The 25,743-nt window shown below is 32.4% G+C and overlaps 2 protein-coding genes across 2 annotated transcripts; both read right to left on the reverse strand.

The window, feature by feature from the left end:
- Positions 1–205: 205 nt before the first annotated feature.
- LOC129972045 (DNA oxidative demethylase ALKBH2-like) lies at positions 206–820 on the reverse strand. The gene has a single exon (XM_056086029.1). The coding sequence runs from the start codon at positions 818–820 to the stop codon at positions 206–208; it is 615 nt and encodes a 204-aa protein (XP_055942004.1).
- A 15,713-nt stretch (positions 821–16,533) lies between these two features.
- Positions 16,534–19,909, reverse strand: LOC129972055 (putative leucine-rich repeat-containing protein DDB_G0290503). The gene is made up of 3 exons (XM_056086039.1): positions 19,383–19,909; positions 18,001–18,980; positions 16,534–16,598 (listed from the first exon to the last, which is right to left on the reverse strand). The coding sequence occupies exons 1-3, from the start codon at positions 19,907–19,909 to the stop codon at positions 16,534–16,536; spliced, it is 1,572 nt and encodes a 523-aa protein (XP_055942014.1).
- Positions 19,910–25,743: the final 5,834 nt, after the last annotated feature.

Genomic DNA, 25,743 nt, shown 5'->3' on the forward strand with positions numbered 1-25,743 from the left:
TTGACAAGTTCTTATCAAATATTCCTTTTTAAATTGTATTTCGCCATTTTTTATTTTCCAACGTTCCTCATCTCTCAAAAAATGCAACATCTCTTCAAGACAATATGCCACTTCATGCATCAAATGAATCAAAATTTGTCTTTCCCGTTCTACTGCGAGTTTTACTAGAGCTCTCTGACAATCCCAATCCGTTGTTTTTTCCCGTTCAGCCATCTTTATTTCTAATCTTTCGGAATGTTAAACTGATTCGTACATCTTTACACCTCAATCGTTTAGGTAATTTATGTGTATAATACTCGTTTGTTGGAGGGTACATGATTAAAATACTTCCATGTTCTAAAGTTATTTTAAAGGTTTGGGGTTGATCTTTACAGTTATATTGAATTCGTTTAAATACCAATTCCCGTTGAGCACCAAAAGAAAAGATTATAATTGGTGTATGAGGACAAATATCTGGCTCATTATCTTGATGAGATCCAATCCAATCTCTTCCGTCCGCATATCTATTAATTAAAACATAATTGAAGCGCTCATTTTTAGAGAGGAATTGATTTGCAATGTTAGCTATTTGTTCTAAAATAGGAATCCAAGGTATTGCTTTAAATGTACCTCCTGCAAATTGATAGGTGAGACCAGGATCACCGTAACTGGTAATAGTTCTTGGAATGGGATACTTCCCCCATACTAGACACGCTTTAGGAGGTAAATAACAAATTTGTTTTTCGAGTTGTTCCAAAATATCATCGGCTTCCTCTTTAGTAAATTGAAGAATATATCCTAGACGAAGACGCAATGTATCGATTATCATTTTAAGAGTCATATCCTATTTAAAAGAAATAGCTTGTTCCTATTTTTTTAGTTTTATCATAATAATTAGTCTCACGCTGATCTATTTATTTCTTAAATTCAATATTGAATGTTGAAAAATTTATTCCTTTTTACGGACGAGTTTAGTTATTAGTTCGGTTGCTACTCGACTCCAGTCTTGTCCTTTCCAAACACTTTCATATTTATCTCCCAATTCTGTCAATAAATCTTCTGTCACTTTACGTACATCTTTATAATAGCTAGCGTTTCGGTGTAAAAAACCTTCCACCGATCGTCGAGCTCGATGTATTTGCATGGCAATTTGATCGTCCGCTAATAGTTCTTCCAATTTATTTTCAAATAATTGTAAAAGAGCTAAAAACACAACGCAAGCTGAATCTGTTCCCATTAAACTAGAGATGTCAGAATGAGAATCTATCCATTCGTACATTACCCGTACGGCATTGATATGTTGACGATATTCTTCTCGTATATCTCTAGGGTTTAAAACACCCGACAAATAAGATTTTAAATTTTTAGCTTCAAATCCTTCAAATCCATCAACAGCTAATAAACGATAAATTTGACGATCAATCACATCTTCAGTGACATGTTGACGTAACCATTGATTTAAAAGCCTATTCCATTCCACATCTTCGCGAGGCATTTGTTTTAAATTTTTCCGTTTCATATCTTTTAGCAAAAGCGTAAATAATTCGTCCAATACCCATTCATTTTGATGTATGCGCAATGCATCGGGTAATTGCAACCAGCTAGCTACTTGACACAAAACCTTCCAGCGATGTTGTTCAAGCATTTCTTCTTTGTAACCTTTCAAACAACATTGCGCTACTTTTTTATGTAATAATGTTTGTAATCGATCATCCAGTGATGCGATCTCGAAAGGTTTCCGGCGATATGGTATGAAACGAATTCCGCCCCGACCACAGTTTCTTGGCACACCAGGGTTGCGTAACAAATGTGGTTTTGGACGTCTTGTACACTTTTTGAAACAATCGTTGCACAATACCATAGGATTGTTGGGAAGCGATGGGACCAAAGACATTGAGTTCTTGATATGTAAACAATGTTGCATATTCTACACGAACATTATGCTTTTGAAACGTTTGAATAAACCAAATAATTGGTTTTTTGTTAATTTTCAAAACACGTTTTAAATCTTTCTCAATATGAAAAGCAAATGTTTTTTCCAATAGTAAGACGTATTGACAAGTTTCTGGAGCTACTTGAGTAAGACTATTAAACCATTCTGTAGAAGCCCATTGAGGAAAGGACATAATCAATCAAGATGGAACGAAAATATCGAGTTTTTACTCCTGAACAATTACAAATTATTCATTCAAGAGTGGAAAAATGGAAAGATACATACGAAATGGCACTGTTGATATTTTTATTGTTGGAAACTCGTTTAAAAGTTGGAGATTTATTGGGTTGGTTCAATACAAATCCAGAAAAGCGAAAGAAATATTTAAAAGACAAACCAGATTTGTTACAAGAATATTCGACTGCACCCCTATTATTTCCTAAAACTCACCAAGGATATTTGAAACAATGGAAACGAGTGTGTAGTCAATGGTTTGGCATACATGAAGCAACATTTGAAATGGTTCAGAGAGCAAATAAAAATGTACCAACAATATAAAGTCTTAAAAAAAAAAAAAAAAAAAAAAAAAAAAAAAAAAAAAAACACGTTTTTTTTTTTTTTTTTTTTTTTTTTTATGTTGTTGTTGTTTCTGTTGGTGGTGGTGTATTAATTTTTATTCATTCCACCACCAATGATGTGAAGGTATTTGTTTTGTTTCCTCAACAGTTAGGGTTGGTAGTCTATCTGGTGCATAATAAAACACTTCCGTATCATAACTCTTTGCAATCCTTTTAAAAGTCTTATCATACTCTTCGATATAATCCATTAAATTTTCCTTAGTATAATTATCCAATTTATCCAAGTCACACATGTCCAAAAGAAATTGCAAAGAAGATCTATATATTTTATAAGTTTCGATATTATACTCAGCGACTTCATGTTCGGCATAACCTACCCACATTTCAAAAATAGAAGCATATCTTCTGAATAATGATGAGATGATGACCATTTCGTTCTCATTGGGTACAATGTTTAAAAGTTTCATACGAAAAACTATAGCTAAAATTTCTTCTATATTTGTAATCGTTTTCAAATATTCTGCTCTTGGAATACATTTCACATCTTTCAAATCTTCCAACAACTGTATAAGATTTTGAAACATTATTATAAATGCTTCTTACTATATTCAATTCTGCAAAAACACATATAATGAAGAAAATGTTGACATCAATAGGTTACTTAAATGTGAATAAGATACTCAAACAGCAATTGACGATTATAATGTTAAAACTCAAATTAGAAAGTAAAACAAATCTTAAAAAAAAAAAAAAAAAAAAAAAAAAAAAAACGCTTTTTTTTTTTTTTTTTTTTTTTTTTTTTTTTTTTTTTTTTTTTTTTTTTTTTTTTTTTATTCTTTCTTTCTTTCTACTCTTCTACTCTTTTATTATGTGTTTTATTGGTTCTGATATTTCTTGCATCATTAAACTCTTATTAGGATAATGCTGCCAAAATAATTTTTGGAGAATAATGGGTTCTATTCTCAATTCTTTAGTAAATTCATTCATTTTGAGCTGATATTTATCAAATTTAACCTTATTTTGCTTTAAATATAATGCAAACGTCTTGCGATCAGGATGCATGTTTTCAGTCAATTCCTGGTCCAAATCCTGTATCAAAGTATTTAGTGCACACCTTACATCCTTTATCATTCGGCATTTTTGAAAGCGGTTTCTCAACCCTGTATGTTCGAGAATTTTCTTGTATACTTCTAGATGGCGATTTGGTTTATGAACTGCCAAATACTCTACAAATTTACGTTTAATAACATCTTTCAATAAACCATTCTTATATACATACAATACGAATCCTTCAGGTTCTATAAATATATCCCCTTGTAACATCTTTTGATGTTGTTGTTCAATGTATTTTTCACATTCCAAAAAATTATCAAATTCCTTTTGCTCCACAGCTTTTATATCACTTGACTTGGGTAACATAAACAATCTATCTGTGTCGGTAAAAGTCGTACACCCCAAAAATTTGCAATAGTTTTCTGTATAATAAACTGTTAATTCTTCACTACTGTCCTCCATCACCATTTCAAAATGCAATGTTGCTAATTTATCCTTAAAATAATGAGCATATGAATTGATAAAAGTTTCAAAGCTTGTCCCAATGACCTTCTTAAAACGTTTCTTCAATGATGTATCCATTATCAGTGTCTGTTTGGATCCTACAAACAATAATCCAATATTTGGGTAGTACTCATCGGGAAATTGGCTCTTTAACAAATCGTAATATTTGTATTCTTTGGGAACATATAAAATGTTTACCAATATTCCATCGTATTTCGGAGTAGCCACAATTTTATCAAAATCATCTATGACATCCATCTTTTTACGGAATGTGGGGAAGCCCGAGCGTAGCATGGATATACCTTCTCCTGTTTTAAGTAAATACTCTCCCCGATAATAACGTGTAGGACCGTATATAACATCTGATAAAGCCAAATAACTCACTCGAATTATTTCATTACCCTCTGCAAAAGTGTATTGTGGAGAAAAGGTAATTCCTCTTGTGCTATACTGTGCTATAATAGCTTCTTGCTCAGAATATTTATTCCACAAAGATGCTATTGTAGGTTGTTGTTCCAAAGGTATTGAAATAAACTGATCCAAATACCGTTTTACTAGAGTCGGAATCACTTGCCATATACCAGTACCTACTTCCAACTGGCAAGATGTTTCTTTTAATTCAGTCAAAACTGTAGGATAACCATTCCATTTTTTAGGTGGAAACTCAATATTTGGAGCCTTTCCACATAAATTGCTGTCAATTAAATTCATAGGAACACAATACAAGCCTATGCGCAAATGATGATAAAAATATTGTGCGTCCAAATGATAATAGTTTTGTAACGTATCTATTAAAAGAATTTTACTATCAGCTGAATGTAACCTTTGTATCCAACGCAGTTGAAATTCCTTTTTCAATAAGAGATTATCATATACACGCTGACGACAAGCCTTGTAGGACTCTCCTTCTAAAGCAAATTCCATTAAAACTTTGTCCCTTTCCAAATGATCGACAAATCCATAAGCAGAAAGTTGTGATTTCAGAGTGGCAGCCAATGTGCTTTTTCCAGATCCAGAGGGTCCGATAAGAAAAATTACAATTTTATCATCTTTATGGTAAGGAATAGAAGATTCAAATTTATATGCTGGTTTATCATTTGTAATGGGAGGTTTTTTACTTATAGCATCTGCTCGATGGAGGCACTCCAAAACTGGAATGACTTCAAGAGAGGGAAAATACAAGTGCATCACAGCATTAATTCGTAATGTGTCCACTGCGGAAATTTTATTACTCCGCAAACTGCACATGTGAGAATCAATAGCAATTGCCATTGTTAAGAGAATGGGTTCGGGAATTTCATGTTGGAAGCGCAAATAAAACAATCGTGCACCTACTTGAGCATGTCCTGTAAAGTATTGGTAGCCATGTTTAGAGTTTCTTACGACAAACGGTTTACCAATATCATGAAGAAATCCAACAAGTCGGGCATACGTAATTCCATTCCATGTATCTTGTAAAATATTCTTTTCTTGACAAAACTTTTCCATCCAATGACCAGAAACGACACAATGTTCACGAAAAGATTCTTTATGGTATTTGGTATTTTTCCACTCAAAATGTAATAGTCTGTCATAAAGAGTGTTGTAGGAATCAGGAGGAAAAATCAAACGCAACAGATTTTCGTATTGATCGTCGTCACAATAGTCCCCCATCGTGAATAGTCAACTAGCAATAAATGTGAAACGAAAAATCTGTATTGAAAATTTAAAGACAAGATCAAAGAAAGAAAGAAAGAAAGAAAGAAAGGAAAAAAAAAAAAAAAAAAAAAAAAAAAAAAAAAAAAAAAACGTTTTTTTTTTTTTTTTTTTTTTTTTTTTTTTTTTTTTTTGTCTTGTCTTGTCTTGTCTTGTCTTTCTTTCTTTCTTTCTTTCTTTTATGTTATTGTACAATTTCCTCCATTCTTTTTAGATTCGTTAGGAGCTGCTATTCGATTACTATTAACAAATTCTGCTTCTTGAGCACCCATGCTCAATTCAATTTCATTATCACTCAGTAAAATTCGATTACCTCTTTGTTTGCGTTTCGCTTTGGGATCAATATTGATGCGAAAACAAATTTTATGTCTCGCCAATGTTAGCGCTACTTGAATCATACTCACATCAACAATATCTTGTGTAACAAATTCAATATGTCGTTCGAATAAATTGATCCATTCCTCTACAAATCTAGGTAAATGTCTTTGTATGGGATATTCGGAGGTTTCTTGAGTAATACACCATGCACTAAAAGGTACTCCAGTCATTTGTATTCTGTGTAAAGAATATTTGGAATTGAGTTGAAAACTTTCCAATACGCGAACAATAGATTGAGTTAATATAGTCGGTGCACATACATTTAGTAAATACCGTACGTTACGAGAACATTCATATGTTGGTCGTCCTTCTAAAACGGGATAGTTGAAACAAAAAAAGGAATTTTGATAAATATACCCTATAATTGCAGAATTTATACTTACTTTTTCCATTCCATCTGGTAAAACGAGTGTGGTGGGTACATAATTAATGGGAGTCCAATAGGTACTAGGCACTTCATTAAATTCTGTATAATTGTCGTATGGACGGCGAACAAACAAAACTCGAGAAGGACGTTGTCCATTAATGGCAAGAGCTATATAGGCTTTGGCGTCTTCCGTATTGGGTCGGGTACCTTCAAATGTGACACGAAAAGGCCATTCCATCACCAATCCCAAATTTTGTAAAATGTGCAAAGATTCTTGACCCTTATGAGCATGTAAATAACTTCGATAATAAGAATTGATGACGTCTTGAATTAGACTGCGTGGTTTATAAACAGATAAACGTTTTTGAATCATACCGGTAGAGATGGAACGCTCTTCGGGTAAATAGGGTAGTCCTACAGGTTGGAAAGGAATCATTTTAGGACGAGTGATAATTTCTTTAGTGAGAAAGGAACGTGTCAAAACATCACGGCGCGATTTCCATTCTGAGGCTACTGCTAATACATGTTGCATTGGTTCATTACTCAAAAAGCAAATGCGATACAAGTTTTGAGATTGAGTGGGTTGGAAATAACAACCACCGGGATAAGGTAAATCATTCTTATCCAGATACAAGACGCAATTTTTGTAGAGGAAAATGTAATCGTTGGCTGGACGAGCAATACCTTGCAAATAATCAGCAATTAATTTTGGATCTTTAACAAAATAGGGCGTTGCATAAAGTTGAAACGTTGCTGATTTTTCTACCATAGGCATAATAGTCTTGGAATTTCCCAAAAGAGCAGTCCAGGAATCTTCTAGGCAAGCAATGGTAATGGGTGCTTCTGTTTTGAAGAAAACTTTGAGAGCCTGAACAAAAGCTTGTTGGGCATCCATGCGCAAGACATCATATCTATAAAAGTGCAAAATGGACCAGTTATCAAATGGCATATCAACAAAATCTAAAATGATAATGTTTTGTTCCTGACGGTAGGAAGTACAACCATGGAAGCGGCTATAAAGTGAACTATATCGAGGAAAATTCATTTGTACTTGTCTTTACAAGTGTATAATCAAAACAATAATTCAAAACGAAAACAATCTAAATTTAAAAATGTTTATACAAACACACACACACAAACTAAATAGCCAACTTAAAAAAAAAAAAAAAAAAAAAAAAAAAAAAAAAAAAAAAAAACGTTTTTTTTTTTTTTTTTTTTTTTTTTTTTTTTTTTTTTTTTTACTTTCTTGTTGTCTTTTGTCTTTTGTTTCTCAATAATCTTTTTGGAGCAGCAATTAAATGTGCATGACCTCTTGTATTACTTCCTTGCAAAATATAATCCACCATTATCCAATTTAAATCTTCATTTATAAACAAAATGAAAAAGTAGAGCAATTCCAGGCGTGTAATTTCATACAATAATGTATCTTTGCAAGCCCATTCTAATGCAAGTTGGTCAATCTTTTCCACAACTTGCTCATACCTTCGACATTCTACAGCCAATTCTGGATTATATTTAACATCAAATTTTATAAATAAGGGTTGATTCATCAAATAATACAAATATCCAAAATCTTGTTTATTTTTTAACAAATGGGTAATATATTCTCTAGCAGCTTGTATTATTTCTGGTTTTTCTAACAATTCCATTGTGATTCGTCTTCCGAAAGGTTTTGATAAATTAGTGGGTGACAAATTTAAACGATATTTGTTTCTCATAAGCTGAATTAATTCATCATTGGGGAGTGAGAGTTGACGCAATGCATTCATCGTGATAATCTTGTTTTCTGATATATTAACCATATCACAATAAACCCAATTCCAATACCCAATACCCAAAACAGCCATGGAAACATTGCATTTAAACTTTTCCACAATGGTGATGTAATTTCTTGAGCGTAATACGATAATGCTTCTCCTATAGTAGGTCGACGACATTCCATTTTTTGATGAGGTAAACAAGCATAATATTTACAATCGCACATTCGGCAACAAGAGTTTTCCTTCTCTTCATCAAATCCTCCACACGGATCGATTTGCTGATTATTGGAGCAAAACGATACATTGTCTACAGCATCTGGCTGACAACAGCTAAACTCTTTCACTTTGCAAACAGAGGAACCACTAGTTAAAAAACATCCTGAATTGGATTGAATGTAATTATTAATATAAGAAACACCTACCCCTACAACAGTTGCTACAGCTGTGGCTTTAAACGTTTTTTTACTAAATATAGTATTGACAACATTACGTAAAGATTTGTTTTTTTTCACTATTGTTTGTAAATGATTGAAATTTTTAGCCGTCTGTTTAAAAGTTTTAAATTTGCGTGACACGTGAGGACGACGCAACACGTATTTTTTCCAAGACGCCATAACTTGTTTTGTCTAAAAAAATAAGCAAAGTATGGTAGAATATTTCAGAGAATAAACAAGTGTGTAATCATGGAATCTACTGTATGTATTTTTAATATGGGAAAATCTGAATGTACTGGGAAGCGAAACACCCATATACCACATCTCATCTGTGGAAAACATTTAGATGAATATTTTGGTTTAAAAATATTTTATTCTTATATTGAAACTCCTCTAGCCTATCATTATGCTCCTTGGAGTCTAGCACCTGTTCCTGGTATGTTTTTCAAAAAGAATGATGTTATACTACCTGTACAAGAATTTTATGACAAAGTATATCGCCCTTCTCAAGTAGGTATGTCAGAAAATCTTAGAAAATACAAAATTAATCCGAGAACACACGAATTTATGAGACAAATTCTTACAGATGGACGTTTAAGTAAAGCAGAGAGACTAATTTACGAAATTATTCGTAATTTATCAGAATATAATGCAAATATCAATTTGAATCCTACTGCTGAATGTGAAAACGATCCTAAACCTATAGCCTACATACGTTCCAAAATGGCAATATCTGATACATTTATTCAGAAACATTCAATATTAAATTATATAGAAAAAATTCATATTACTGAAAATGCATCATTAAAACAAAAAATGTTAAATGATAAAGAGCTAAAACTATCTCTAGCATATCGTTATTTTATGAGTAAATTTGAATACCAATGTCACCAGGTAAATTCTAACGAAACCGAAAAAGAAGAATTGACTCGACTAGTACCCAATGCTGGATTTATCGCAGGAGTCGGATTAGTGGCTTCAATGGATATTAGTGATCCAGAACCTATTGTAGTCAATGGACTGGCTAGAGGTAGTACTCTTGAAAATGATTACAGTTATTATAACGAAATTGTCATTACTCAACCGAAAGAAATAGTTTCCCAAAAAGCTACCCCTCATAGAATATCAACTCAACACTTTACTCGCCGAGCATTCATTTCAAATTGCATGTAAGTTACAAATAATACTAACAACTAAACAGTAAAAAAAAAAAAAAAAAAAAAAAAAAAAAAAAAAAAAAAAACGTTTTTTTTTTTTTTTTTTTTTTTTTTTTTTTTTTTTTTTTTTACTGATTAGTTGTTAGTATTATTTGTAACTTTATTCAAACAACAATGCACTTTCTTCAACATCAAAATCATCTTCCCACGTCTTTACTTTTTTCTCACTTGGAAGGGCATCAAGTACATCCTCTTCTTCATCCTCATTATCATCTTCTAAACCATGCATTCTTTTTAGTCCTGAAGGATTTGAACAATTATCCAAATCATTTTTGGCGTCTGGGAAAGCAATCTCATTATCATCTTCTGAACAATGCTTTCTTTTTATTCCTGAAGAATTTGAAGGATTATCCAAAACTGTGCCGACTTTAGCGAATAAATTCAAATCTCCCAAATCGATTTTGGCTTCTTTCAAATTAGATTCTGGGAAAGCAATCATCTTTAAAACTGAGCCTCCAACGCGAACCATTTTAGTTTTCTTCTCTTTGATTGAGTAAAAATATCGTACATTTAATTCTATTTTAGCAATAACGACAAACGTTCCAGGGAAATAAGTTCCAATTTGACTTCCAAAGCGGTTGCTTAATGTTTTTCCATCATACACCATTGTATCCAGAATGCAAGGTTGAAGGCAATCAAAATTGATTTTAATACCTTTTGCAGCCATACTTTCCATGGCATCACTACAATACTGGCAACACACACTACAAGATTTTAAATTTAATTTGCAAGTTTCAGACAATTGAACGTGTTTGGAATCGATATCGTTTGTGAGAGCTTTTGTCAACATATCCATAATGGGTGACTCTCGCATGGTAATAGCCATGGATTGTTTTTTTGAAACATTTTCATAGGGTTTGTATATGTTGCAAAATCCTGCTACGATCACTTTTAAAGGAGCTACATCATCTTTGAGGTTCTGAACGAGAAACAAATTGTTTGCAGAACAACGTTTCGATTGAAACTTTTGACGAGTGTCTAGTTGAAATTCTTGAAATAATGTGTGGTTTTCCAACCGCTCTTTCCAATCCGTAGCTATCAAATTTAATGCATCATTTTCTGCTGAAAACTCCTCCGCCTGCTTTACCAAAGCAGGAATCTGCAAAATCTGCTGCACTAGAGTTGTGTAGGAAGTCATGTTCTATAGCCTTGTTTCATTCGGATGAAATGTAGAGATATTTATTGAGAGCCATCAAAAAAAAAAAAAAAAAAAAAAAAAAAAAAAAAAAAAAAAATTTTTTTTTTTTTTTTTTTTTTTTTTTTTGTATTGTACGCTTGACTTGTCTTGCTTTACTAGTTTATTCGTTACTACTCGTCACTTTACCAAGCGTTATTCTTGCACGATGTTGTGTTACATTTGCGACGAACCGATAGAGGAGAAGCCGTATCAGACGCCTTGTGGTTGCCCGTTTCACGAGGAATGTATTCCAGAACGTGGCATGAAAATATGCCCTCGTTGCGATGCTTATATTGGTAAGAGTTTGTCTGGATATGAATTGTTTACTCTCTTGGATGACATGCAATGCACTTATTGCAACTGGAAACTGGTCAAGCAAATTTCTTTGACTAGCGATTCCATTCAAGTGAGTTTTGTCTTTAACCACCATTGTAATTTCTGCTACATCAATTGCAGCTATTTTATTAAATCTTCTCACATACAATTAGCCATTCAAGAGCTTTTATCAGACTTGAAACAATACGATGGATCTTCTTGCAGCAGAGGAAAATGTTTATATGGAGACTCTGCAAAACCTTACAATAAATATGACTATTTGTACTGTCAATGGTGTAATAATCAGGTTAACGTGTGTCAGCAGAACGAGGACATTGACCATCCCATTCTTCCCAAACCGAGCCATTTAATGTCGTGTTTCAGGTGCCGTAATTTAACGTATGAAACTTTACTGGACTGCACGTATCAGATGTTGCCTAAATGTGCCATTTGTCAAGAAATGGTGACTCCCGACGAACATTTCCAAAGATTTTGTTGCATGTTTATACCTTTCCATTACGAGTGTAGTTGGAAGCATCCCGTTTGTCCAGTCTGTGGGTTTGAGAGTCGAGTGACCTTTGAAATTCCCAAATCGGATCCTTCCATGCAAGAATGGTTGGCATGCGGTATAAAGGAGGAGGAACGCTCTGAAGAGTCGCCATAGTAAAACTTGCAAGAGAAATGTGTCGAGAAATAAAATATCAAATTTTTATGGATGCACACAATGTTTTTAAAAAAAATTTGGGTCACTTGCCAATGTTGGAGTCGATGATGCTGATGGTAGAATGAGGGTAGTAAATGATGGTGAAATGGGACAAATATTGATTGGCAACCGGCAAGATTGGGTGGAGAATGTGAGGGCGGAGGAAAGTTGTGAAAAGAAACGGTTTTTGTTGGCTATTAACTATGATGAGGTATTAACCTTAATGTAGTAATATTAAAATTTTCCTTTCACATGCATTGTTGTTTGAATAAAGTTACAAATAATAATAACTAAACAGTAAAAAAAAAAAAAAAAAAAAAAAAAAAAAAAAAAAAAAAAAAAAAAAAACGGTTTTTTTTTTTTTTTTTTTTTTTTTTTTTTTTTTTTTTTTTTTTTTAAACGTTCTTCTTCTTCTTCTTCCTAATGGTTTGCTAATGCTTTTTGTTTCTCCTTTTTCTTTTTACTTTAATAACTTCTTGTATGGGTTCACCTTGCCATGGTTGCTTCTCCAAAACATTTTCAATTTGTTGCCAAGTATTACCCGTAAATCGATCCTTGCGCTCTCTCATCACTTGTCCAGTTCGAGTCGACACTTCATATACATGACCATTTTGCATCATTTTATTATTCTCCAAAGACTTGAATCGTTCAACAAGTCCAGGTTTATCCTTGGAAGGTAACCAAAAGAATCCATCCATATACACGAGATCCAAAGAGTAATCATGTTTTATTTTAAATATTTGATCTGTTTGTATATTGTGACAAATGTATCCATCCGTTTTAAAAGGGCAAAGAGACAATTCTTCTACAGAATGACGATATTGTTGCACATGATACCCTTTTGGTAAATGTAATCGAGGCAAAAAATTTACCAAAATACTTTGTCGAGACCATTGTGCTGTGGGAATACCTCGAACTTGATAAACATCCAACAACACGACGATATCATCTGATATTTTTTCCGCTGAAAATACAATACCATCACCCAAAGTGATATCATTGCGACGTATTTGCAAATCTCCTTCCCATTTTTCTTTAATGTAATTATCAAAACTATACACAAATCCAAAAATACCGTCCAATTTATGAGCTACAAGATATTCATTGTCCTTCAACATGTTAAAATTCGAAACACAGGTGACAGGTTTTCGCGTCAAAGACTCTTTCAATTCATAAGGAGCAGCAGAAAAATCCTTAAAATATTTATATACCTTTTCATAAGAGCCCAAAGCATTCAATAGCATGTCTGTAGGTAAAGTCTTGAGGGGTTTAGAAAAAACTCCATATTCCCATTCAAAAACGAGACGAAAAGTTTCATCCAGTTGTTGAAACGTATATATTTGAGCTTGATTATCCAATTTTAAACAATTTCTCTTTTCCATACGAAATGGGCATTGAAAATTACCAATGGTATCAAGAAATTTTTCATGAGTATTTCGAGACCATTTTTTGTAGGGTGTTTCTAAAGAATGAACCCATTTAAACCACAAATCATCAAAATATACCGCTTCGGATGAAACAATTGTTTTCACTTCTAAAAAATTGTTTTTAAATCGAAAATGAGGTTTAGCATACCATACATGCTGTTGCTCAAGAATACCCTTACCCCAAGTTTTCCATATGTCATGTAAAAGGGTATCAAAAGGAAATGGACTTTGTACCACTAATCGAAACTCGTATTCATGCATTTCCGAAGTCTCTCAGCTACCCAAAGAATAAAGTGAAATTGATATTGAATAATGATAAATATACAGCAAATATACGCAAAGCTTAAAGAAAGACCTAAATAGATATTTTTACGTAAAGCTTGAAAAAGAGTTGGTATAGTAATGGTTGGAATGGCCACTATTACCAAAACAGCTTTAGCAATTTGTCTTTCTTGAAAACCAAAGTTTTCTTGAACTTTATCCAAATCATCCAAAGACAGAACGTCTTCAATGTGATTGACTAAAGAATCTTTTTTCAAAGGCATAAGGCTTTATTAAAAAAAAAAAAAAAAAAAAAAAAAAAAAAAAACGTTTTTTTTTTTTTTTTTTTTTTTTTTTTTTTTTTTTTTTTAACTTTACTCAGTTGTTCTGCGTTTTTTTATTGTTGCTCTGTGCTTTTCTTTTTATTATTATTATTACTTTCATTATTATTGTTATTGTTATATGAAATATTTTTCTTATTCACAACTTGATGCAAAAAGAATATACCCATTACAAACAGAAAAATGACCAATACAATAATTGACCATTTTTTCTTTGTCTTTGATGAGTTGGAAATTGTTCCAACTGGGAACATTTTTATTACTGGTTGGTATGTAATAGGGTTTATATATTTTATTTTTTTCGTGTCTATATGGAAAGTCATATAAATTTTTAAAGAACTTCTGGATTTTCGTATAGAATGAACGTTAGTTATAAAATCATGATATCCTTTTGCATCACGATATATTCTACCCCAAATACGGTTTTTTGTTATCATAGGAAAACCATTTTTCATAATGTATGGTTGACCTTTAACGTTGGGTACAATAATCATATTATCATTTGTTATTGGATAAGAATTGGGCAATGATTCTTTTTCATCAAATATATTATTTACAAATATTTCAATTGTATATTCATTTCCATATGTATCTAATGGATAAAAGGGCTTATTATTTGACTTTTTTGCATATGTATTTCTAATGACTACCTCTTGTAAAACACCTAGTTGATAATTGATTTCCTGTACGGGATAGATCTCGTCATTAAATCGGTTCTTGGCATATCTAGGTAACAAGACTCCTCTTGAATAAATTACATCATTATTATACAATTTTTGATTTTGTAAATAATATTCACTTCCATCATTATGTTTAGGAAAAATTATTGATCCATCGTGAGAAACAGCATAAATTGGTAAACCGTCTTTTGTTTGAGCATGTGTTTCTTCACCAGGATAATATTCATCTCCATTTGCTCTTTTAGCATAAATTTGATCTCCATTTGCATCTTTCCCAAAAACTGTACTACCGTTGAAGATTTCATATATTTCATCGTTTGTTTTAGGATCTCTATTGTATTGGGGAAACCCTTTAACATCTAAAGGATATATGATTACACCAGACTCCTTTTTAGCAAATCGATCATATTTTATTTCCTTGCTATTTGCATCTTTAGGATAAAATTCATTTCCATTACTATCAATGGCATAAATGACCTTTCCATTTTGATCAAAAACAGGTTTTTGATTTCCATATGCATCCAATGGATATATTTCTTCTTTAGAAGCAGTTTGAGCATATTTAGGTCCTTTAGACGTAACAATTACAATTTGTTCACCATTGACAGCTGGATATAGTTCATTACCATTCCGATCCTTGGCATAAATGGGTTCATTTTGACGTTTGACAAACAATGGTTCATTATTGTTTGTCATTAAATAGTATTCATTCCCCATAATTTCCGGATAATAAGGTTGTCCCTTCTGATCTAAAGGATAATTTTTCGGTGGACTAGGACACATGTCTTGTCTTTATGTGACGAGTCAAGTTAGACAATTTTTCTAGGATAATATTGGTCACCATCTTTAGTTGTGGCATAAAACGGGACACCAGCAACGTTCTTTGCTGGTATTTGTTGAGATTTTATCCATATATAATATTGATGCCCTTCGCTGGTTTTAGGATAACATTCATCTCCATTTTTATTAATTGCATAATACGGAGTACCTTGAGATTTAGGAACATATTCGTGTTGATTATGCAATTTTGCATAAATAGGATTACCTTTTTGGTCATAGGGACATATTTCTTTAGAGCCTTCACTCAAGTATAATTCATTTCCATCATCATCAATTTCAAAAAAGGGTTGGTTTGCCGTCAAGTCAAATGGATAAATAAAATTTCCTAGATTGTCACGCATAAAAATAACACTTCCGTCTTGACGTTTTGGTACATATTCTACAGTATGATTAGACCCATTTATATCTAAAACGCGAGTGGCATAACGCTCGTTTTGGGGAATATACATCTCATCTCCATTTGCTGCTTTAGCATAACGTTCACGCTGAAGAATTGTACGAGCATAGTCAGTAGAAGGATAGTATTCTTCTAGAGAATCCTTGATATTTGTATCATTGGAATAATTAGGTACAACGTCAACAGGAATATCCATGGGATTGTCGGGGGGAGCATCTCCCAGCATAACCTCCATTCGACTCAATTTGGATTCTACCATTTCTTTCGTATCTTTTATTTTCCTCTTGGGAGAGGAGGTTGTTTTATCAGGGCTAATATGCATTACTTTATTTTAATAAAAAATCAAGACATGATTGTAATAATTGTGTGGTTTATATTATCGTTTATATGTTGGAATCATCGTTTCTATCATGCTTACGCTAAATTGACATGGCATACTTTATACCACAACATAAAATCAAACGACTGGCGCCATTACATGATTCAAGAAAAGCTCAAAACTCATTTAGGATGGATCGATTAGTATTTGGTACTTTGGGCGTTACAACCGCATATACAACTGGGATAATTATAACATGTCTTTTATTAACACGAAAATGGTATTTTATTGTATTTTTTATTTTGAACTTAATAGTATTTTTTACAATAATCACTAGTTTTATGAAAAGATGGAAATTACTAGAACAAGTGGGTGAAACGTTTGACTTGTGCTATTGGTTTTGCAAGCTAAGACAATGGTGGAACAACTAAAAAAAAAAAAAAAAAAAAAAAAAAAAAAAAAAAAAAAATTTTTTTTTTTTTTTTTTTTTTTTTTTTTTTTTTTTTTTTTTTTTTTTTTTTAGTTTAGTTTGTTGTCATTGTTTCTGACAAGTCTAATGAATCATAAAACTCTTTAATTCTTGTCTCCGTTTTTTCAATGCAAGAATTAACCAGATCTTCTATATATTCAATTTTGTGTGCGTCTTTTGTATATTTCTCGTATTCCTTTGAAAAATCATCATTATTCATTAATTGCAACTCGAACGATACATATTTAAACAAAATATCCATCAACTCATTTTGGCGTAGTTGAGAATTAAATTCTTTCAATATTTCAATTTTTTTCTCAATTTCAGCCTGCAATTCACTATCAAGTACAATTTTTTTTGTCCATTTGTATTCCGAAAGTATTTTAAAATATCTTATATAAAATATAATAAATAATTCCTTCATTGCTTGCTTGGAAGCTTCATGACCTTGTAAATCAGAATCAAACATTACATTTTTACGCTTTTTTGATTTTGTTGGTGAAAACTCAACTTTCATAGAGGTATTTCGATATTGATCCAATTCACGTTGTAATTCCAATTTTTTACCATCGTATTCACTTTGTATTTTCCTTAATGCAACTTCATGTTCATTGCATTTTGTTTCGAGAACTATTTTATCGTCTTGCACTTTTTCAATTTTATAGCGCAAATTTCGAATAGTGCATTCATTGTCCAACAGTTTTTTTTCCATTTCATTCAAGTGTTTATCATATTCCATCTTTTCATGTTTTCCCTCCTGAATCAAAGTTTCAATTTTTATATCGTTTTGATTCAATACCATATATATTTTTTGAATAGTTTCTATGACTGATTGATCCCAATCAATTTCATTTATAAATAAATTTAATCCCTTTTCATTCTTTACCTTCTTGATTTCTTTAATCAAATTTTCAATTTTTGAATTGTTTTTACTCAATGCGATATTCATGTTTTGAAACCTTTCCACGACTAATTGATCCCAATTAATTTCATTTAGAGGTAACTTTAATTCTTTTGAAATGAAATTACAAAACGTTTGATATCGTTGAAAAGGCTCAAGAATTTCATTTATTTTATCCTTCATATCACTTGCAAAAGTGTAAATATTAAAATTCGGTACCAGTAATTTACACTCATCAATCAAGTGCAGACACGTTTTGTTTTGCGACATACATTTATCCAAATCCTGTTGTATTTGTTTCGCCTTTTCCAGTTGAGTATGAAATTTATTTTTCCAATCATCCTTTTCAATTTGTAAACGTTCATAATCTTTAGTCGACGAACATGGTAATGCTAACATTTCATGGTCATCCACTTCTTGAATGGATATTACTTGTGTAGAATCTTTATCAGTTTGCAGCAATTGGTTTTGCACTGTATAAAATTGCATTTGGGTAGTATTCAATTGAGTTTTCATTTCTTCCACTTTTTGTTGCAACCAAACGAAAAAATTTTGATCAATATTGGAAACTTGTCCCACCTGCAATTGGGAATTTTCATCCATTAAAGATAACATTTTCAAACGAATCAATTCAACTTTTTCATTTGCAGTTTGAAGAGAACTTAATAGAAAGCTAATCATGTTTGAAATAGCATTGGCTAATTTTTCTTCAGGGAGGTGAGTTATATTCAATTTATTAAAAAGATTTTTCAAAAATCCCTTTGAATCTATATAGTCTTTCAAATAATTTATAATTTCATCCTCCCAAGTCACTTTGAAAGCAACATGAGGTAGTTCGGATTTACAATAATTTAATATAGGAGAAGTTACCAATTGTTTGTCACGTTTCGCGAACAATTGTTCTTGCACGTCCATATTTATTGTTGAATGCTCTGTAGGCACAACTTGTAAAGTACTTATTAGGGTATTTTTATCTTCTATTTCTGTTTTTAAATTATTTATTAGGATATTTTTACCCTCTATTTCTCTTTGTAAATTATTTATTTGTCCTTTTAAAACATTTATTTGGGTAGTTTCTTCTTTTAAGGCATTTATTTCGCTGTTTAAATTATTAATCGAGTATTCTTTTTCTTGCAATTGTTGTTGAATGTCTGGTGATTTCTCCAAGAGTCGTTCCAATTCAATAGATTTATCCATCAAATGTTGCTCAACATTATCCAGTCGCTCCATAATGGCCAAAGATGGTAATTTGCTACCAAAAAGTGTAGACATTTTTTGTACCAATTGTTTAATTTGCTCCATGATGTCATTTTTAGTTGTTTCAATCACTTCAATTAATTTTTTATGCGTAGTTTTGTTTTTATTACCCATAATTATATCTATATTGTCAATGAGTTTTGAAAAATGAGCTTCCAAATTAAACACCCCAAGTGATTCTTTCAATTGATTTTCATCCAACCAACGCGTTAAATAATTTTGCAATTTATTAAAGACCAATTCACTCAATTCACTAGCAGATTCTGACGACGAGCAATGTGCGACATCCTTGCCGGGAAAATATTTTATCAATAATTCGTTAATTTTCTTATAATTATCGTCTGAAACTTTAAAATTTTCTACCATGTCTTTTTTAAATTCATTTAAAAAACTATACGTTTTATCCTGCCACTCGGTCAAATAACTTTCAATTGGATCTGGTTTAACATATTCCAAAGGTTGAGGGGTAAAAAGACCGGTCACCATGTTTGACGCCAAAGTCTCCTCTGGATGAGTGACATAGGGTTCTTCCGATGCCGATACTGCTTCTTGGGGTGTCACCATTGATTTCAATTCCTCAAACTGAGATTGTAATTGGTTTTCTTTGGCCATCCATATTGATTGGGTCTCATTCCATTGAGTTTGTAATTGTATCAATTCTCTTTCTTTCACATTAAATTTATGTTGCCACTCACTCAATTGTTCATCTCGTTGAGTTATAATATTCATTTTCTCCCTCAATGAATTTTCCAACTCCAAATTTTTTCTTTTACACGTATCCAGTTCTACACTGTCTGTTTGAAGAGGAGACGGAGGAAGCGGAACATGACAAAGCTTAAATAAAAAATCCAAGAAACTATTGCTCATTCGATACACTTCTGAATACTGATCAACCAAAGGCTGGCTGGCTTGAAAAGCTTCCATTACATCCTGCGAAATGTCTCGTTTCAAACTTTGAACCAATTGCAAGTGTAGTAAATTGTGAGGATCTCGTAACGATTGAGAGATGGCATCCACCAATGTTTTTAAGACCATCTTGGTTTTACACATCCCATCAAAATATAATACACTTGCAACAAATCTTTTTTCATATGCAGATAAGGTTCTGCGGTTTGAATCGACAGCCAATCCAAAACAAATGTCAAGTCCATCAAATGCTTCATTAGTTTAGTTGTGTACCAAGGCAAACCAAATTTTTCCCAAGTTTCCTTATTTTTGAACAGAGGGAGCCAATGTCGACACATGGTCTCTTGTGGTGCAGTTCTGGCGAAACAACATGGCATGTTATTGGTATCTAAAAAGGACTCGGTGGTAAAAGATAAAATCATAACAGACACATATTCCACTTTAGAGTCCACAATACGACATGCGACACCAACAGGATCCGTATCTGAAAGCGTCAATTGACATTGATAAAAATCTTGAGGTGGATGATCAGCAGGCAATACATGCAACCTTGTACGTTTCAAAATATCAAACAAATGTTTTCCAAAGCCTGCACTGGGTTCATGGCTAAAGGCGAAAAGCATAGGAATTCTAATCATTTCATAAGCTAAGGGAAACCATGATGAAAAATTATTGAAACTGTGTGAATTTCGTTTAAAGTATCGCAATCCGGTTGCCAATTCAATTGAGAAATGTTCTGTATGTTGCACCGAGTATTTAAAAAATTTAACCAACGAATGAAAAGCCATATTTTTACGCGTTCGTGTCCAAATGGTTTTGAACGGATTACGATTCGTAATAACAAATAATGTTCTAATATGATATGCTTTTACAATCAAACTATTGGGTGGGAATAATGATTCCAGCAATTCCATTTCTGTAGGATTTCTTGCTCGCACATTTCGATATTGATAGGTAAATAGTAATGCAGAATCTGCAATTTTTAAACGCAGAGTATCGGAATCTACATCCACAACAAGACACGTTTCAGAAGGTATTTTTAAATTTTTAGACCCAAACCGTTTATGAATGATGACGGGATTTTTAAACTGAATAGCTAAAAAGTAATGTTGAAGATATTGGTTTCCCGTGACATTAATGTACGGACTCAATTTTTCCATTTGACAAGGGGAAATGCAATTGGCAGAGACATAATGTCCAACAATGGGAATAGAATCATCCAAAACAAATTTCTTTGGAGAAACTTGAACCATAGAACTCGAAAAGGGTTGATTTTCTTGAAGAGAAACATCATTTTGTTGAACAGCCTCAGTGATGGAAACTTGAACCGTAGAACTCGAAAAGGGTTGATTTTCTTGAAGAGAAACATCATTTTGTTGAAGAGCCTCCATGATGAAGACAGCTTACTTGTCCACACACACACGAGACTATTACTGTACAAAGTATAATCATCGAAAGGACTACACTTGATTTTAAAGACACAACTAACAAACAAACTAAAAAAAAAAAAAAAAAAAAAAAAAAAAAAAAAAAAAAAAACGTTTTTTTTTTTTTTTTTTTTTTTTTTTTTTTTTTTTTTTTTTTTTTTTTTTCTTTAGACTATGCATTCTTCTTGGTATTGTTCTTCAACATTCAACTTTGAAGAACATCCTTTCCTAGCAAAATTCCATGATTTATCCAATTCATGGTATGCTTCCCATTTCTTGGCCGACTGCTTACAAATTTGTAAACACCACCACATATTTATCCTGTGTTTACCTATTTTCAGAGCAAGAAATATTCGGTAAAGGAAAAAAATTATGTAAAGTGGAATGAGGACAATAAATAGAAAATATACAACATGAAATATTTTCCGATATACACTATTCAGAGGCATCAGACAATAAAATTTTCCAGAAGTTTGTGCGCCTCCCGTAAAATAGTCGTGAAAACATGCTGACATTTCAGGAAATAACAAGGGAATAGCTGACAGTGACCACCCGGAAAGAGATGGGACTTGGTGGAAAAACTGATTCAGTAGGAAAATGTGTACAATGAGATGCACCCCATAAACACATTCTAGAAGCCATGTTTTCCAATACAACTTGTTGCCTTTAGATGATTGAATTACTTGAAGAATGTTGTCACACGATTCCTTATTCTGAACGGTAGTTGTTAATTCTTCCATAAAATTATGAACATAACTTGACCAGATATGGAAGGGAAAATAAAAGCTAAAAGCCATAAGCAGGAATACAACAGGTATCCATTGATAATAATCGTGGTACAAAATCAGTAAAGTAGCATAATTTGGGTCTGTCAAGTCGGTACGAGTACCATTTATGAAACATTTCATATCGAGTAAGGATTGCCCAATACGTTGTCCATCCATCTGACAGATGATGTTGTCTCCAAAAATTTGCCGAACAGTACTTAGACTGAAACAAAATAGAAAAACATTTCTCACATAAATTTGATTAAAATCCACTAGCCAACTATGACTGCGATTTGAGACTCGAGAACCTTTGAATTTTAGTAGATGTGAGGCAAACAACATGATTAAAAATGACTTGCTTATAATAACTAACTAACTAACAAACTTAAAGCAAACTAAAGAAGAAGAGGAAAAAAAAAAAAAAAAAAAAAAAAAAAAAAAAAAAAAAAAAAAAAAACGTTTTTTTTTTTTTTTTTTTTTTTTTTTTTTTTTTTTTTTTTTTTTTTTCTTCTTCTTCTTCTTCTTCTCTTTCTATACTTTTTCCAATAAAACTTTATTCATTAAATGTTGGAATGCTTCCTTTGACATTACATCTGTAAAATGCAAAACATTCAATACGTCATTTTCAATTACTACATTTCCATCTACTAAACGTCCTTTGTAATCTACGTGTAAGCCTTGCAAGTTGTAAACCATTTTAGAATAACTGTAACCAGGTTCCCATATTTTACAAGTTTTGCTCAATGCATCTGTCGCTACTTTAGCATGTTTTACAGCTTCATTTGCATTCAATCCGTCCCAAAAAGAATGTTGAATGTATACATCAGATTGATATCCAACAGACCCAAACATTTGATACAAATGCTCCATACTGCCCTTGGCACCCGATAAGACTTGAGTCACAAGACATCCCTGACTAGATTGAACTTTGCTTTCAAACTCTTCCATTGAACCTCGACCCATTTCATATAAATAATTCATTTCTTCTAATGTCAAGGCAAAACAAATTTCATTTTGAAGTAAATCTAGATAAAACCGTCTCAATCGGTCAATATACATAAAGGTTTGCTGAGATCCATAAATATCGTTCAAAACTTGAAACGTTGTATATAGATCTCGGTGCTTGTACGGTAAAAAGTCAATTTCATTAAATTTTAAATAATAAGCCACCAACATGTCTTGAGTCGGAGTAAGTTTAGGTCCTTGCATAACAAAACACCTCATTTGTGATTCAGAATTTAAAATCGTAGCACATTCTGCCTGGGATAAAACACTAGGCACTAAATACAAATTACATTCGTCACCATCAAAATCGGCATTCATTGCTTGTACAATTTCCAAAGGAATTCCAAAACAATCGTACTCCCAACCGGGTAAAATGACTTTTAAGGCAATAAAATTACCAGGTTGTAACGAAGGCATCCTATTTAAAATAATCCATTGATTTTGACAATGAAATTCTTTAATAATGCGAGATGGAAGGCGTATTTGATTAGGTTGTAAACTAGCATCGGGTACAATCATTCCTCGCATGGATAAAACACAGCGCTTTCCAAAAGCCACTTGTCGAATAAGAGTCGCTTTCCCACACGATCGATTTTGTAAACTACCATAATTGAGAGGGGTTTCAAAATTATGTTTGTAAAAAAAACTCGATTTTTCAGGTGGTAGGACAATGTTTGTCCTATTCGTAATGGGTTGTTTTAGTACAAATTTGCATGTCTTATCATATTCAAGAGTAGAAGGGATTTGCCAATAAATAGGATCAGGTATAATTATAAATTCTTGATTCACATTTATTCCGGTTTGTTTCATGTAACGTTTCAAAATTAAAGGTCTAAAATCGTATCCAGGAGTAGATACTGCAATAGATTGTACGGGATACAATTTTAAAATACTACTGAAATAAAATTGTTGACAACAAACGGTGTAAGGAAGAAGATCAAAACTTAAGGATTTTTTACATACTTGACATGTGTGGTTAAAAGAATGATGTTTTCTCCAAGCCTTTGTCAGTTGCATCAATTGTTCAGGTGTCATTTTAACAGTACAATCGTTAAAAGACAAGAGTGAAAGTGAATATTTTTTAACAGACATGACGAGAAATCAATATCCACGGCGTCGAAACGGAGATGAATATTATCCACGAGGAAGAAAACCGTTTGTAGTAGATCCAGGGGGGATGGAGCGATACGCTCGAGACAAGAAAGGAAATGAATTATATCCCCCGATTAAAAATAATCCATTTGCACGAGATAAATATTTTCGAGAATATTATGCACGTGATTATAAAAACAATGAATTTTATCCCCGCAAAAAGAAATTGTCTCGACTTATACGCACAACAAATGGTTTTGAATTCGCAAAATGGGCTAATGGATTACAACGGTATCCAACCGACATCAAAGGTAACGAATATTATTTAACAGACAATGGTCAACCTATTATATTATACCAAAATGATGGTAAGCCCTACTTTGCCAGAAATAAAAGAGGAGTTGTGCAAATTCCTTCAAATTTGTTTTCACAACACGTTTCTGATGTTGATTCGTATATGGCGACACGAGATGCTCTTGGAAATGTTGTATTTGTAAACAGACCTGAAACGTCTTTAAATTCTTTTTGTCATTGCATCTGTGAAATTGTGGCTGTTTGTCCAAGTGTTGGGTTTCTCTTGGCTAACGCTCTATTAAAATGATGAACGATTTAAAAAAAAAAAAAAAAAAAAAAAAAAAAAAAAAAAACGTTTTTTTTTTTTTTTTTTTTTTTTTTTTTTTTTTTTTTTACTTTCTTCTCTTTGGTGTACTGCTTACTTTTGAAGTCCAATTTACATGAATAGCATACGCATGATCAGTATTACAATTTGTCACATATTCCATCGTTACCCAATTTACATGTCGATTGACCAACAAGGCGTAAAACATGAGCAAATACAAACACGTCACCTCATATTCTTCTGTTCCTTTTAGTGACAATTTATTTGCAATAAATTCAATTTCAGATATAACTCCCATCTCCATCAAGGGAAAATTTTTGTAATTTATATATACTGCATGAGAAGTTGCATCATCGTCCTGAATAATATTGTATAAATAACCATACTCTACTTTACCGTCTCGAATTTGTTTGATAAAGGCAATAGCCTCTGGTCTAAATTGTCGTACTAATTCACGCGTCACTATATTAAATCCAGGTAAAATTTTACTGGGGATTTTAAACTTTTGTAATTGATATTCACTTTGTATAGCTATAAAATCTACCAGTCTGTCCAAACGATGATTTTGAAGTTTTAATTCTTTCAAATCGTAATATTCTTTGGGTGCAGGTATCATACAAGCCATCTTCTTTAATTTTCATTTCCCGTTCTTTTCAAATTACGAATCACGACATTTTCATAATACACCACGGCAGTTTCGGGAGCCTTTTTAAATTTCTTTTTCCTAGACGTCTCGGGCAAAGATCGTTTTGTTGTCGTATTGACTTCTTCTTGCAATTCACTATTTTCTAAAGAAAGCGCTTCATTCCCTTGGTCTAAAATACTCGTATATTGAGCGGGTCTGAATTGAAATTCAGAACGACGTCGGTATTCGCTAAACTCTTCCTCAAATTTCAAAATCAAATCTGTTTCAGGCGTCGTATTATTTTTTGTATTTTTCAA

The sequence above is a fragment of the Argiope bruennichi genome, chromosome 1 (assembly GCF_947563725.1).
Source record: "Argiope bruennichi chromosome 1, qqArgBrue1.1, whole genome shotgun sequence".
Taxonomy (NCBI): Eukaryota; Metazoa; Arthropoda; class Arachnida; order Araneae; family Araneidae; genus Argiope; species Argiope bruennichi.